Source organism: Amia ocellicauda, chromosome 15, assembly GCF_036373705.1.
Source record: "Amia ocellicauda isolate fAmiCal2 chromosome 15, fAmiCal2.hap1, whole genome shotgun sequence".
Taxonomy (NCBI): domain Eukaryota; kingdom Metazoa; phylum Chordata; class Actinopteri; order Amiiformes; family Amiidae; genus Amia; species Amia ocellicauda.
In genome coordinates, this window is record NC_089864.1 from 15,394,137 (window position 1) to 15,407,971 (window position 13,835).

At 34.8% G+C, this 13,835-nt stretch overlaps 1 protein-coding gene across 2 annotated transcripts; it reads right to left on the reverse strand.

Moving 5' to 3' along the window:
• Positions 1-5,676: 5,676 nt before the first annotated feature.
• Positions 5,677-11,570, reverse strand: LOC136771498 (tetraspanin-8). Of its 2 annotated transcripts, XM_066723837.1 has the most exons (9): positions 11,254-11,570; positions 10,575-10,622; positions 8,812-8,931; positions 8,591-8,665; positions 7,709-7,804; positions 7,310-7,411; positions 6,479-6,505; positions 6,282-6,365; positions 5,677-5,869 (listed from the first exon to the last, which is right to left on the reverse strand). In XM_066723837.1, exons 1-9 carry the CDS (start codon positions 11,311-11,313, stop codon positions 5,780-5,782), a joined length of 702 nt encoding a protein of 233 aa, XP_066579934.1. In that variant the 5' UTR covers positions 11,314-11,570; the 3' UTR covers positions 5,677-5,779. The 2 variants fall into 2 exon arrangements, with proteins under 2 accessions (XP_066579934.1, XP_066579935.1); XM_066723838.1 differs by lacking the exon at positions 6,282-6,365.
• Between the last annotated feature and the right edge of the window lie 2,265 nt (positions 11,571-13,835).

A 13,835-nucleotide genomic window follows, 5' to 3' on the forward strand; every position in this document is an offset into this window, starting at 1 on the left:
TCTGGTACTTATAGTATTTCATTTTTCAGTGGTTATTCTCAAAAGGACTTTATACACATTATTTGTGTGTTGGCTGTGGGAAATATGGAGCCATTCTGTGTATTTGGGCTACTGAGGTTGGAGTCATTTAGCAGATGCCTTATTCCAATGTGATCTGCATGTCTTTTCAAGCTAATATAAAATGAACTTCATATTCACTACAAATGTATGCTCATTACAATGAATAACTGTATTTACAATTGTGTCCTCTAAATTGATTGTCCTGGCAATTGATTGAAAACTTTTTAATAAATCACTAATATTGCATAGTGTCGCCCAGGTTATTAGCCTTTATTCAGAGCACATTACACGTTTACCCACTATAAAATATTGTCCTAATTTACACACACACCTCATTTTTCCCAGTATCCAAATCAATATTTCTGCCATGTCTATAGAAAACGATGGCACATTATTCACTTTATTTTAAAATGTATTCAGTTTATTATATTTATATTTTAGAGACTCTCTGAAAAGGTCGACACAACTATTTGCATTATTGATATATTTGTTTGTTTGATGATAATAACGATGATGCTTGTTAAAGGTTAACGCCATGCATACTCCTGGTACGTTAACACAACAGAATAGAAGAACCGTAGAAACACATATAATTGGCAATTGTTTTGCATACACTATACGAATCACTTCTACACATCCAGTACTGTAGACAACTCTGTGCTGTGATTTCTGCCCATCAGATGCCACTTCTGTCCGAAGAAAAGCGCCTTTGCAGAAATAATCCATTATACTGATACAGGCGGATAGTGTCTATTGAAACCTTCGCCATTGCTGGATGTTAAAGGCTTTTCTGAAAACGACGATTGTTTTGCTAGTTGTCTGATGGTGCCCTGCTTTGCAGCTGTTCAAAATGTAATTTCCGCTAACAGTAAACTGTATAAACTCCCGAAATCAGTTGTGCCATCTGGATTAAAAGGTGTGGGCGGTTTCACGTTTTTTTTTTAACTGTACGTGAAAAATAAAAAAGCTTTGGGCCGGTACCAACATTAAATGGTTTCAATACAAAAAGATATAAATTCATTACTGAGTGTTTTTTGATGTACTAAATGTAGTGGTGGCTGGAAACACCGCATATATTGATTTACTTGGGGTTTGTCAGAAAAATTAAAATAAATCGGGGCTGGTTGTGGGCTAGGAAGTTTTTCATCTGTAAAGACTTCCTGTTTCTATGTCAATTATAGCAAAGCCGTTGTGACATTTAATCCATAATTACTGAACTGAAATACAATTTCTGATATAAAAAATAAAACTGAATGATCTGCAAGAATTATCTGCTTTAGTTGATATCAACAATCGTATTTTTGATATCAGAAATTAGATTTGTGATATCAAAATGCATTAACATCTGGTTAAAGATTAAATGTCTGAATGGGTTGCCATGAATTGCTATCAGCAATCAGATTTGACATCAGTAATTATGGATTAAGTGTCACAAGGGTTTGCCATAGTCATTGTAATAATGTAATGCAACTTTTAGATGGTTTAGGCCCTAGAATGGGGGATAACACAACCCATAGATAAGCAAAGGAATACAAAGTGGAGTGATCTGGGATTACAGTCCGAGACCAGCACTAGTAGACACTAATAATAATATCAAGACTCTTTATTGAACTTGGTTTATTTGTCTAGTTAACTTTCAGACAATGGTCACGTACACACATGAGAATCCTACACTTTGCACAGATATCATTTATAAGTGATGCAGAACAAAAATGTGATATTTTTTTCCCCCTAGTTATAGTAATTAAATAATATATAAATAATTAAATTCTTAAAATATATACTTAAATAAATGCTAAATCTCCATTGAAAATACTTATCTGCTGTTTGTCTAAATATTTAACTAAATCCTAAATCTGTATTTAATTTTCAGATATATATTTAATTTAAACCTTGAATTATCTTAAATCTAAAAGCTAAATGTTAAATGGAAAAACCTAGTAGGTCCTGAAAGGCAATCCAGCACTGGTAACAAGCAGTCAATGTGTTACACTATAGCTTCACTACTACGACTCAGATCATATCACTACACACACACACACACTTGAGAATTATAGAAAATATATTCCTCTGTGGCTGGTGCCTGACTCTGAGTGGTCTGATCTGGTGAATGTGTCCCAGTCTATGGCAGAGCATTGCTTTATAAACACCAGTTCCCTTGTAATAATGGGCGCATGACGATGAACACCTCACTGCAGATCACAGCTGGACACAGCAGACTACCAGTTTCCTTCTATATACCATTTAATGCTTTTCTGGCTGTCATAGCAGAAATAAATGGACATGGACAGAGTGAAATATATAAATGTATTAATTTCAGGTAGTCCTCCAAATAAGCAGCACACCCTTTTCACCAAAATCTGTCAGAAGCCAAGGGTGTGACCTTACCCTGTAGGGGAGATTTACATTAATTTACAGTAATTGTGGATTGCAAGTATTGCAGATGTTTACACCAACTAGAATAGTGCAAGAGTACACCACCTTGTTATGAAGGCAAGGACCTCAAAATTAATTAGAGTTCCCACAGAAGTTGAACTGAGAGAAGAACTTTAGACTCTTCGGTTTTAATATTTTTGTGTTACACTGATGCCTCAAAACCACATATTGCCTTGCTTCCTTCAAAACTGCTGACAGTCATGGTACACACCTTAAAAATATGAATGGATATTAGTGTATATGGGATAAACTAGTGCTATGTTATGTAGACAAAGTCTTTGTGGTTTCTAATTCAACCAAATTCTATTTCCATGTACAGTACTTTCTGAAATTACTTAACTGCCTTGTAAGTGAGCTGTCTACAGGAAAGAGAAATGAAAGTGCTAGACTCTGCGGATCAGTTTAGATACAGAGTGGGAGTAAAGTAAGTAGGCAATATGAGTCAACACAAATATTTCAAAGCATAGCAATTTCTGTAGTAAATAAAACATAAATGTATAACTCAAACATCTCCGCCACCTGTAGACAGAAGTTTGTGTCCAATCCATATCCACAAAATCTCAATGATCTCTTGGTGTATCCTTGTTACCAAATGTATGTATACCTGAACCATGGCCATTTCTTATGTATATAATTAAAAGAGCAATATTTGTTTTTGCCTACATTGCTTGTGACATATAGGAATTGTATTATAATACCATAACAAACCCATTCTACCAACCTGTACATGAAGTAATAATCACTAGGCTACTTCAAAAGGATTTTGTTTCAAACACATAAATATATAAACATATAATTATTATTTGGGTTAGCTGTGCAACAATGAGGTGTGTGGTCTGCTGCAGAATTTATTTTCTCAAAAGTTTTGTTATACCCAAGCAAGTGGAAATGTTTTGAATTCAGTGGTTTTATTCATAGTGCACCATGTAACAAAAGGGGGCTTTTTGTGTGATGTGGTGACCTACTTCTTGTACAGTTATTGGTTGCAGTGGGTTAAGTGTTGGTGTTGATGTTAATGTTTAGATTAACCCAAAAAACACTCTCAGGGTAATGCACATACTCTTAAATACAAATTGATTTCTAGATTGTGCAGCTATTTTTGAAAACCATGACCTCTGCTCATCAGATTAAGAAAACATTTGACAGCAGCAAACAACCTAAATTCATGTTGCCAAAATGTAGGCTGGGAACTGATTCTATATACCAATGTTAATAGAATAAGTACTACTGGAAGCTATGATGTATTTGTTGTATGTACAATGTGAAACATACAGTAGATTACATAGATTAATAGATTATATTTATCAATTAACTAAATGCAAAGTGAGTGAACAGAAGAAAAATCTAAATCAAATCCATATTTGGTGTGACCACCCTTTGCCTTAAAAACAGCATCAATTCTTCCAGGTACACTTGCACAAAGTCAGGGTTTTTGTAGGCATATAGTCAGGTGTATGATTAAACAATTATACCAAACAGGTGCTAATGATCATTCAATATGTAGGTTGAAACACAATCATTAACTGAAACAGAAACAGCTGTGTAGGAGGAATAAAACTGGGTGAGGAACAGACAAACTCAGCTAACAAGGTGAGGCTGCTGAAGACAGTTTACTGTCAAAAGTCATACACCATGACAAGTCTGAGCACAGCAACAAGACACAAGGTAGTTCTACTGCATCAGCAAGGTCTCTCCCAGGCTAACATTTCAAGCAGACAGGGGTTTCCAGGTGTGCTGTCCAAGCTCTTTTGAAGAAGCACAAAGAAATGGGCAACGTTGAGGACCATAGACACAGTGGTTGGCCATGGAAACTTACTGCAGCAGATGAAAGGCACATCATGCTTACTTCCCTTCACAATCGGAAGATGTCCAGCAGTGCCATCAGCTCAGAATTGGCAGAAAACAGTGGGACCCTGGTACACCCATCTACTGTCCGGAGAAGTCTGGTCAGAAGTGGCCTTCATGGAAGACTTGTGGCCAAAAAGCCATACCTCTGACATGGTAACAAGGCCAAGTGATTCAACTATGCATGAAAACACAGTAACTGGGGTGCAGAAAAATGGCAGCAGGTGCTCTGGACTGATGAGTTAAAATTTGAAATATTTGGCTGTAGCAGAAGGCAGTTTGTTTGCTGAAGGGCTGGAGAGCGGTACACAAATGAGTGTCTGCAGGCAACAGTGAAGCATGGTGGAGGTTCCTTGCAAGTTTGGGGCTGCATTTCTGCAAATGGAGTTGGGGGATTTGGTCCGAATGAATGGTCTCCTCAATGCTGAGAAGTACAGGCAGATACTTATCCATCATGCAATACCATCAGGGAGGCATCTGATTGGCCCCACATTTATTCTGCAGCATGACAACGACCCCAAACATACAGCAACAGTCATTAAGAACTATCTACAGCATAAAGAAGAACAAGGAGTCCTGGAAGTGATGGTATGGCCCCCACAGAGCCCTGATCTCAACATCATCGAGTCTGTCTGGGTTTACATGGCGAGAGAAGCAACTGAGGCTGCCTAAATCCACAGAAGAACTGTGGTCAGTTCTCCAAGATGTTTGGGCCAACCTACCTGCACACAGTTTTTGAAGGAACTCGGCAAGTGAACCTAGAAGAATTTATGCTGTTTTTAAGGCAAAGGGTGGTCACAGCAAATATTGATTTGATTTAGATTTTTCTTCTGTTCCCTCACTTTGAATTTAGTTAATTGATAAATATAATCTATTAACATGTCTATTTTTGAAAGCATTCTTACATTACAGCATTTTTTCACACCTGCCTTAAACTTTTAAGTGTGTGTGTGTGTGTGTGTGTGTGTGTCTATATATATATTTATATCTATATCTATACATCTCATATGGTGGCAAACCAAATGGTCTATTTGAAAAACAACAAAAATTACTGATTGTGATGCATCAACTAACCATAAATCAAACAATTTGAAAAGCCTGAAACCAGAGATTAATTTAAATGTATATGAAGCACATTTTGAAATTATTTGATGCAAATCCAGTTACATAGATATATATGCAATACATGCAGAATTTCCATCAAATAAGACGATATACAAAAAACACAATTTCAAGCTAAGAACTTGTTTAATATTCATGTTACAGAAAAGTGAAAAACTGTAGGGATATAACACTGTAGTCTACAATGTAAAAGAGAAGCAGAAGACTACAGGGTAAATGTATGGTTTATTTATTATCTAAGTTTACATTTTTAAAAGAGAAATACAAACCTAAAATGTTATCAGGTTTAACATTCTCTGGGGATTCTCTGGGATTCCTACAGTGCATAATGAGGATCAGTAACCCCAGAGATAGCTGCTTGTTTTAGCTGGCGGGCAGCACACGTTGACAGAAGCATCCCCAAGAACTGGAAAAGACAGAATACACAAGAAACAGTTAGTCACAAGATCCATTATTTCTGATAATGGATATTAACTATTTTGCAAATGCTGTCTACTTATTAGTACTTGAATCTATCTGAATAATTACCCCCAAAATCTTTTTTTTTTTTTTTTTTTTAATTTAGCATGTTGGCATAAATCCATAATTTTTCATTATTTTGGGGGAACTTTATTGTTAGTTAAACAAAATGCTGTAATCATTTGCTTGACTGAAACAAGGGTCTATGGAAGCTAGTACTTCTAAAGAAAGGATTTGTTTATGTAATGTGTTTTTGTATATTTTGATTGTTTAGTCAATTTGCTCCATGCTTGTGGGGTTGTGGAAGTGACTGCTGCTGTGTTGCTATATACAGTACATACAGATAGATGGATGCATACCGCAATGATTGCAAATCCAAAGCTTAATCCAAAAATCACACTGTAGCCAAGTTCCAACAATGAAAACATCACATTGATACACGGCTAAAAAACAGAAAATCAATATTAAGTTACACGTTGGATTTGAAAAAAATAAAGATCTGTGTAATAATTTTTGTTTTAAATAAAACAGAACTTCTAAATAAAGTTATTCTCACCTGTGCATAGACACGACGGGATTGTCCCTGTAAAGAATTTCAAACATTGGTTAAAGACAAATTCTGGTTCTGATATGCCTGTACAACGCGAGTGTGAAAGCATTCACTCTGGAATCGATAGATTGATTGTCACCCTGTCGGTAACTGCTGTCCGAATCAGGCACTAGAAAGTACCTGAGATAGTAATCCTCTATCTCCTGTTATACGAGGTTGTCTCACTAACACAATTATACACCTCCTTAGTCTGGGCTTGAATTATGACCTGCAGAATCGTGCAGAAGAGTATGGTTGCAGATGTAAAAGACAACAACATGGGGTTGAACCCTCATTACCCACAGCTGCGTAGGGCACCAGAATATACCGATGTTATTTGACACTTGGGTGTTTATTAATGTATGTCAAGACTTGCATTATGTATGTCAATGCTATATGTGCTGAATCTCATATATTTGTTTGTCTTGTGTGTTCTAGGTAAAGTGACTGACACACACAGACTGCAGGTGGCACTGTTTCCTCAATATCTAACATGTTGATCTTTCTAGTAAGGAGGGCAGAGGGGAAGCAATGGAGACGAATAACTAAGTGTCAGTGCTGTGTGCTTGTGACTCAGTTCTATCCCTCTACCCAGGGAATATAACAATTTGGCATTACCTAATGTTAAGATTTAAAAAAAATATACAGTATATTTTATATGCATCACGTTACTGAATATAACCAGTAATACAAATATACATTCTGAATTAAATACAATAGTTTAAAATGCTAGTTTCTGTCTGTCAACTTCATCAGTATACCTTGTCATAATATATATTTACATATATTAACAGTTACCTCTACATTGATACAGTCTGAGCTCCCAGATGTGCAGTCACATGAGTCAGGAATTTGGCTTCCCCAGTCTTTATAACCATTGACCAACCCACAACACCTAGCCTGTTAGAGGGAATAATGTATAGGAAAATGTAGTCAGTACACACAATTACATTTTAATAGTGATTTAATCTGAACAGGTCAGATAGTAAAAAGGCAAATGTATTTGTGGTTTATATAGTTTTTCTTAATTGGATTTCTTAAGGCCGTTAATCCTGCAACAAAATTCCATATCTCACACACTATGCCAACAAATATGAATTGACATGATATCCTGTGTTTAGATTATTGTGAACATTCATGATAAAACATGATTCCCGTCAGATGACCATGTAACGTAATCTAAACTAAAGCACTTACAACTGCCTGAAGCTGGTCCAATTCTTTTCTCATCTCATCACCCTTTACATCCAGTGGAATTAACTTTTCAGTTTCACTCTTAAATGCCACAAAAACCTAGATTTTAATAAAAAAGAAAGACAACTCTAAATGTGGGTAAATTGGATGAGTATACACAATAAGAAGTTATTCTCAGTTTATAATACAAGTGTAAATGTTATATAGAAATTTACAGTCCAAGTAAGGTGAAAAGTTTAATGGAAATAAACCAAACACCCATATTATCTGTAAACAGTTGCCACTTCTGAACATGCAAGAATCCCACTCACCACCACAACCTTAGGCAATACTAAGGAATTGTATTATACAATATGAAACACACAGATTCTATGCCCTTGTATGGGTGTCATTTGAGATGGCATTTGGCTTCCTTGTAAAATAAGTAATAAAGAAAGCTTAACTTTGGTAGGTATAACAAGATGTTTTAAAATATTTACATAATCTGTTTTAATAATAATACTTTAGACTCATAGACACATCAAATATTCTTATGAAAAAATAATCATTAATTCTCCCTGAATTACAGAAACCCATAAATCATTTCAGTCAAATCACTTTAATGGTTTGTATTCTTTGGTATACAGCAACGGTGGCTAACCCTGGTCATGGAGAGCCACAGGGTCTGCAGGTTTTTGTTTTATCCAGATCGTTAACTGCTTAATTGCACCAATTATGGGTCTTAATTAGGCAAAATGTCCCTGTGTTCAAGATATCCATTGATTGGTAATGAATCCTGCAGGATTGCGGCTCTCCAGGACCAGGGTTAGCCACCCCTGGTATACAGTATACATAGTACATTATTTGCAATTTTTTAATATGATATGAAGAACATGAAAAACATACCTTAGATTTCTGTGAAGCAAACCATATTCCTAGAATTACAAGCATGATAACACAGAGAGCCATTCCAGTGGAATACTGCAGGAAACAAAACATATTGGGAAATAGTTCATTCAATGAGCCTAAATATCATCTTGAATTTCATATTCTCTATTTATGGTATTTACAGTTATTATGAAGAGTGCCCAAACAGTAATTTATACCAACGTTAATCTCACACATACCCCTTTCAGCATACACTGGTTCTCCGATTTGGCACCAAAAAGTCCAAATAATCCAAAAGCAACAGTAACAACTGCAATAAGGATACACATGCCTTTGGAACTCCCAGTGTGTCCCTCAGCCTGAAAGTCAACATCATTCATAAAGAGATATTTAGTGAATATTATTTAAAATTGATTCAGTAAATACATATTTCGTTTGTATGTTGATTAAAAAGATTTTCAACACAAATGATAAAAAGCTTGAATTAAGTTTGATGACTTCCAATGATTACATACATCTAGTTTATACATGTATGCTTTTGCAGCTATTTCTGCAGTGAGTAAGACTTATTTTCTCAGTCGAAGATCTGAATAAGAGACAGAATTGACTGACTGTTAAAAAAAGCCCCAAACAATTATAACTGCACAGCCTTTATTTAGTGGAGATGTCAGGCCTGCTCTCCACACTTCCCCTGTTCAGCACTTGAGGTCATCCTCATCACCTGAATACTAGTCAGTCTCTCTTTCTCTAATAGAAATCATCCAAATAACATTCCTACCATGTGCGCTTGTCCCAATAACCCTCTGCACTCATTGGTTCTACTTTCCCTACCAGCTCCACTGACTCCACTCTGCCCTGCACTTAAACCCCTGCTTGCCTCTGCACTGTTCTTTACTACGCCTTTACAGTCTCCCCTTTGTACTTTTGCCTTTGCCCTCCTTTTGATTGAGTACACACTTGAATCCACATCTGCTAGGTTTTTCTGTCCTATTAATGCAATTCAATGTGAATCTTCCATGGTTGCTTTTTTTTTTTAATTATTATTTTTATTGGTAATAAACCTTCATTCCAAATTGGCACTGTGGTGTGAAAGATCAGAGATCTGCAAGATTTCCACAGGAAATTAATAGATCACATTTTCCAATATAAATTATTATATTCAAACAAATAATGCAAAATGGCATGCAAACTTTGATTTAGGTCATGTAGTCTTTGGTATATCAAAGATTTGTTTTTCTAAATTATATCTTAGTTTGCTAATTTTGAATTGAAGACCCTACATAATATTCAATCTGTTAGTTTTACATTACATATACATCTTGCCTGTCTTGACTATGATGAATTCTTCCTTTTGACTAGGGATGTCATTTCCATCAATAATTACAGGTCATCTCAATATAGATAATGTTTTTAAGCTTGGGACCTGAATGACACAGTCACTGGAAACCAATGAGATTTGTTCATTTTTGACCCCATGTAGAACTACTTTCTACATAAAGTGAACATTTTAAGACATAAATACAGACCAATGGATATACATTATATATAATTTGGATATAGTAAAAGTTGAGAAAACCTTGGTGGACCCGGACCCAATGATCAGTATATCAGCACAGTTCATTTCAGTGGGTGAATGCATTAATAAACCTGAATATGTATATTAACAGGAGGTGAGCAACAAATCGAAAATGGGTAACGGTTTTATTATCTGAATATACTCTGCCAATATAATACATTTAGAACTACATGCTATACTTTGTTCATCTTTTAAGGGTGCTTGTTGGGAATTTAAATTATGAGATTAGAACATTACCTGTAGGTTTTCAAAATGGAAGTGAGAACTTTGTTAATTTAATTGGGTAAGGACATTGGAAACCACATGAAGTTGTATTTTATTAGAACAATAGCAACACAAATGATTTGACAAGCCTACATTGTTGGATATATTTGAACCATTATTTGCTTACTCAAATTTAACAAGGACAATAAAATTTGTACTTACAGCATTTTGGAAATGAATCCCAAACAGAAGGAAAACAATTCCAACAAGCTGCAAATAAGAAAATAAATACATGCATACATCAACCAACATTATTTGGATGAATTAGTTTTAATCACTATAATCCATTCAGTATACCCAAGCATTAAAAACATTACTTGTAAGAACTTGTAACATGTATGTATTTTGAATGATTGATATTAAACATATGTAACTAAATGCACCATCACATATAATTAAATATTCTCACAGTATATAAGTTTTATAGTAACAAAGAGAAGGAGATCTCCGTCCAGTGCATATCAGCCACTACTTTCTTGTAAAGCTTTAGTGGAGTGTGTAGTTAAAGTAAAGCTACATAAAGCTTATTGTAATACCATAGGATCCAAAGTTGAACTTAAAGCTGTATTTGTGAAATTGTTACATAATTATTTTGTATTGCAATGGTGAAAACCTAAATGCATGTTTATATGGTCTAAAATTATACATTAGTACAACAGACCAATACATTTATTAAAGCAAATGGCATCTACTTGTTTAGATATAATACTGTTTTCATGAAAATATTACTCCAAACACTACATACATATACACTACATAAATAGTGACCTAAGAATAATTATAACCAAAAAATGAATACAATTCTTAATATGTTGTGGCTGTAATAATTTGAACAACTTACTGTGAGCAATATGTTGAAGGTGACGAGTAATCCTTTCAAACAGTAGTTGATGTGTGCCATTTTTAGATTGGTAACTTCAGAATTACCTGAACCTTAATATGAATGGTGCAGAGTAATATACTTGCATCAGATGTAATTTAAGATCAGTGGTAGGAGGAGCCTCTTTTCATATTTGATGCTGATTTTTATTTTATATTTCCACAGAAGGGCCAAACTTTAGAAGAAGGCATAAAAGCAATGTTTGGTACATATATTTAAAATGATCATATTCTGCCTGTATTAGACGAATCATAGAATGATTTTCCACAGACCATTGGTCTTCTCTGCAAAGGTATATTTTGCAGTGAGAGGCAATGAATACATTTATGAGAAATCACACATGCATCTGAACAGGAAGTGCTTGAATAGGAACCCAGGAAACCAATGTTCTGTGGGAATTAAACTTTAGACAAACCCCAAGACTAACATGAGCTCACTGAACACACAATTATTAGATTTGCTGAAATTAACTGCTGAAAGATGCAAACCTATTAATGTCATTTTATATTATGTGCGCTATATAATAGAATAAAACCTTATCTGGAATTGATTTGGAAGCAGGGAACTTCTTCTATAAAACTACACTACAATACCTACTTTAAGTAGTAATGAAATGCAATGAGTAATGTATTGGAAATTGAGCCATAGAATTAATTGATCTTTTCTTAAATTAGATAGACTATGCAGTGGAAGATATTGGTCTAGACCGTTTCAAAACATGTACCTACTATGTTACTTATATGTAGTTTGTATCTTATGAAAAATTAAAAATAACTAAATAAACCATTAGTACAACATCTACAGTTTCTGAGTTGGTTGACATCTAGATGTAGTCTAGGCCTGAGTTAATAATATATGCAGGTTTTGTTGTTTGGAAGGGTGCCAGGTACACATCTTTTTTTTTTTGTTTTGTTTGTTTGTCTACTTTACTGCACAGGACAGATATATTAAATCCTGTCACCATTGATATGAAAGTGTGCAGGCATTGACGAGAAACTCAATCCAACCACAAATCAGGTCTCAAAAGGTGTTTGCCACTTCTTGACGCCTTCAATTCAAGTGCAGCATGTGAAATACACAGGAAAGCACAGAGATTGCTAAAGGGCCCACTTTTTTGACCTACATACAAATATTTTCCATCTCTATGAAAGCAGTGATACAGACAGTATGTAAGTTGACCCAATTACAACAGAACCACAATGGTTTCAGTTGTTCAACCTGTGTGAAATACACTTGACTTAAATGTCCACTGATATAACTATTCATGGACTGTGAGTATGTATTTATTGGATACCAACATCTCAACACTCAATTCAAGTAGAATAAATTGTCAGACGGGGCTGTGACTCGGTTAAAAAATGTTTTTTAATTATTACTTGAACTTTGCTTATTAATAGAGAGTTTATGTGAAATCATAAAAAGAACAATACGTATGCCACTTACAAAGTATGTCAGATCTCCATGCAAGTGTGAATGAGCTGATGTCTTTAAGCTTTGAAAAGGAATAGCAGGAACATTTGCACTTCAGAAAGCAAAGTATTTTTTTTAGAATGCAATTCTTTTGGGGTAACCGATTACTTTTCCAAATGTGTTTGTTCTCTGATTTGATTTAAATACCAAAGTCTTTTAATTGCATGTCTGCTGCACAAACCCTGAATATGCAGTGTCTATTTTCAGACGGACATTTACTATGGAGAACCCTTAGTTATGAAATGTCTAGAAGTCTGTAAATGAAAACACTAAACATAAGCTGAACATGACATACTTGTTTATGAGCAGCAATAATTGTAGTTAACATTTTTGTTGCTCAAATTGAAAAATCTAATCTGATATTTCTGAAAAATGTAAAATTATTCCACATAAAAAGTCAGTCATTAAGATTATGAAACAGCGCACCAGAGAAACCAAAATCACAGATGAGCTTGATAGTGCACAATTGTACCATTGATTCTTTACATCCGATCTACTGCTGTACTAGAGGAGACAGGTGCTTCTATTTATTTAATTGAGCTGGGGTATCTAATCTTTGTCACCCAAGCATTTCTAGATGACACCTCACAGATTAAAAGTATAAAAATTCTTATAAAATCTTAATCTAACACCCACATTTACATATGCATTTATGTAGCATTTAAGGGATCTCAGTACAGGAGCATAAAGAGTGTGTAAGTGTTGTGGGAGGGAGGGAGGATTGTTTAAGGTGTTAGTTTGGAAAATCATAACATATGCACAAGAGAAAGCTTTTAAACCATGCAGGTGTAACATCTTGGTTTTGTCGCTATAGCCTGTAACCAACTATTGCTCAAGGGTAAGGTCCTCAATCAACTCTTAAAATCAAGTTTTGCTTCACAGGTTTGTAAAATAGTAACATGGCTTCAGAGACTAGCATTAGATCATATCAAATGGTCTCACAATTTGACTCATTTAAAATTAACAGACCATTAAAATGTAAATTAAAACAAGACCTATAATTCCTATAATACTATACAGATGGCAAATGCTTAATGGTTTCATGTTTGTGTATGTATTAATCTGTGCTTTAC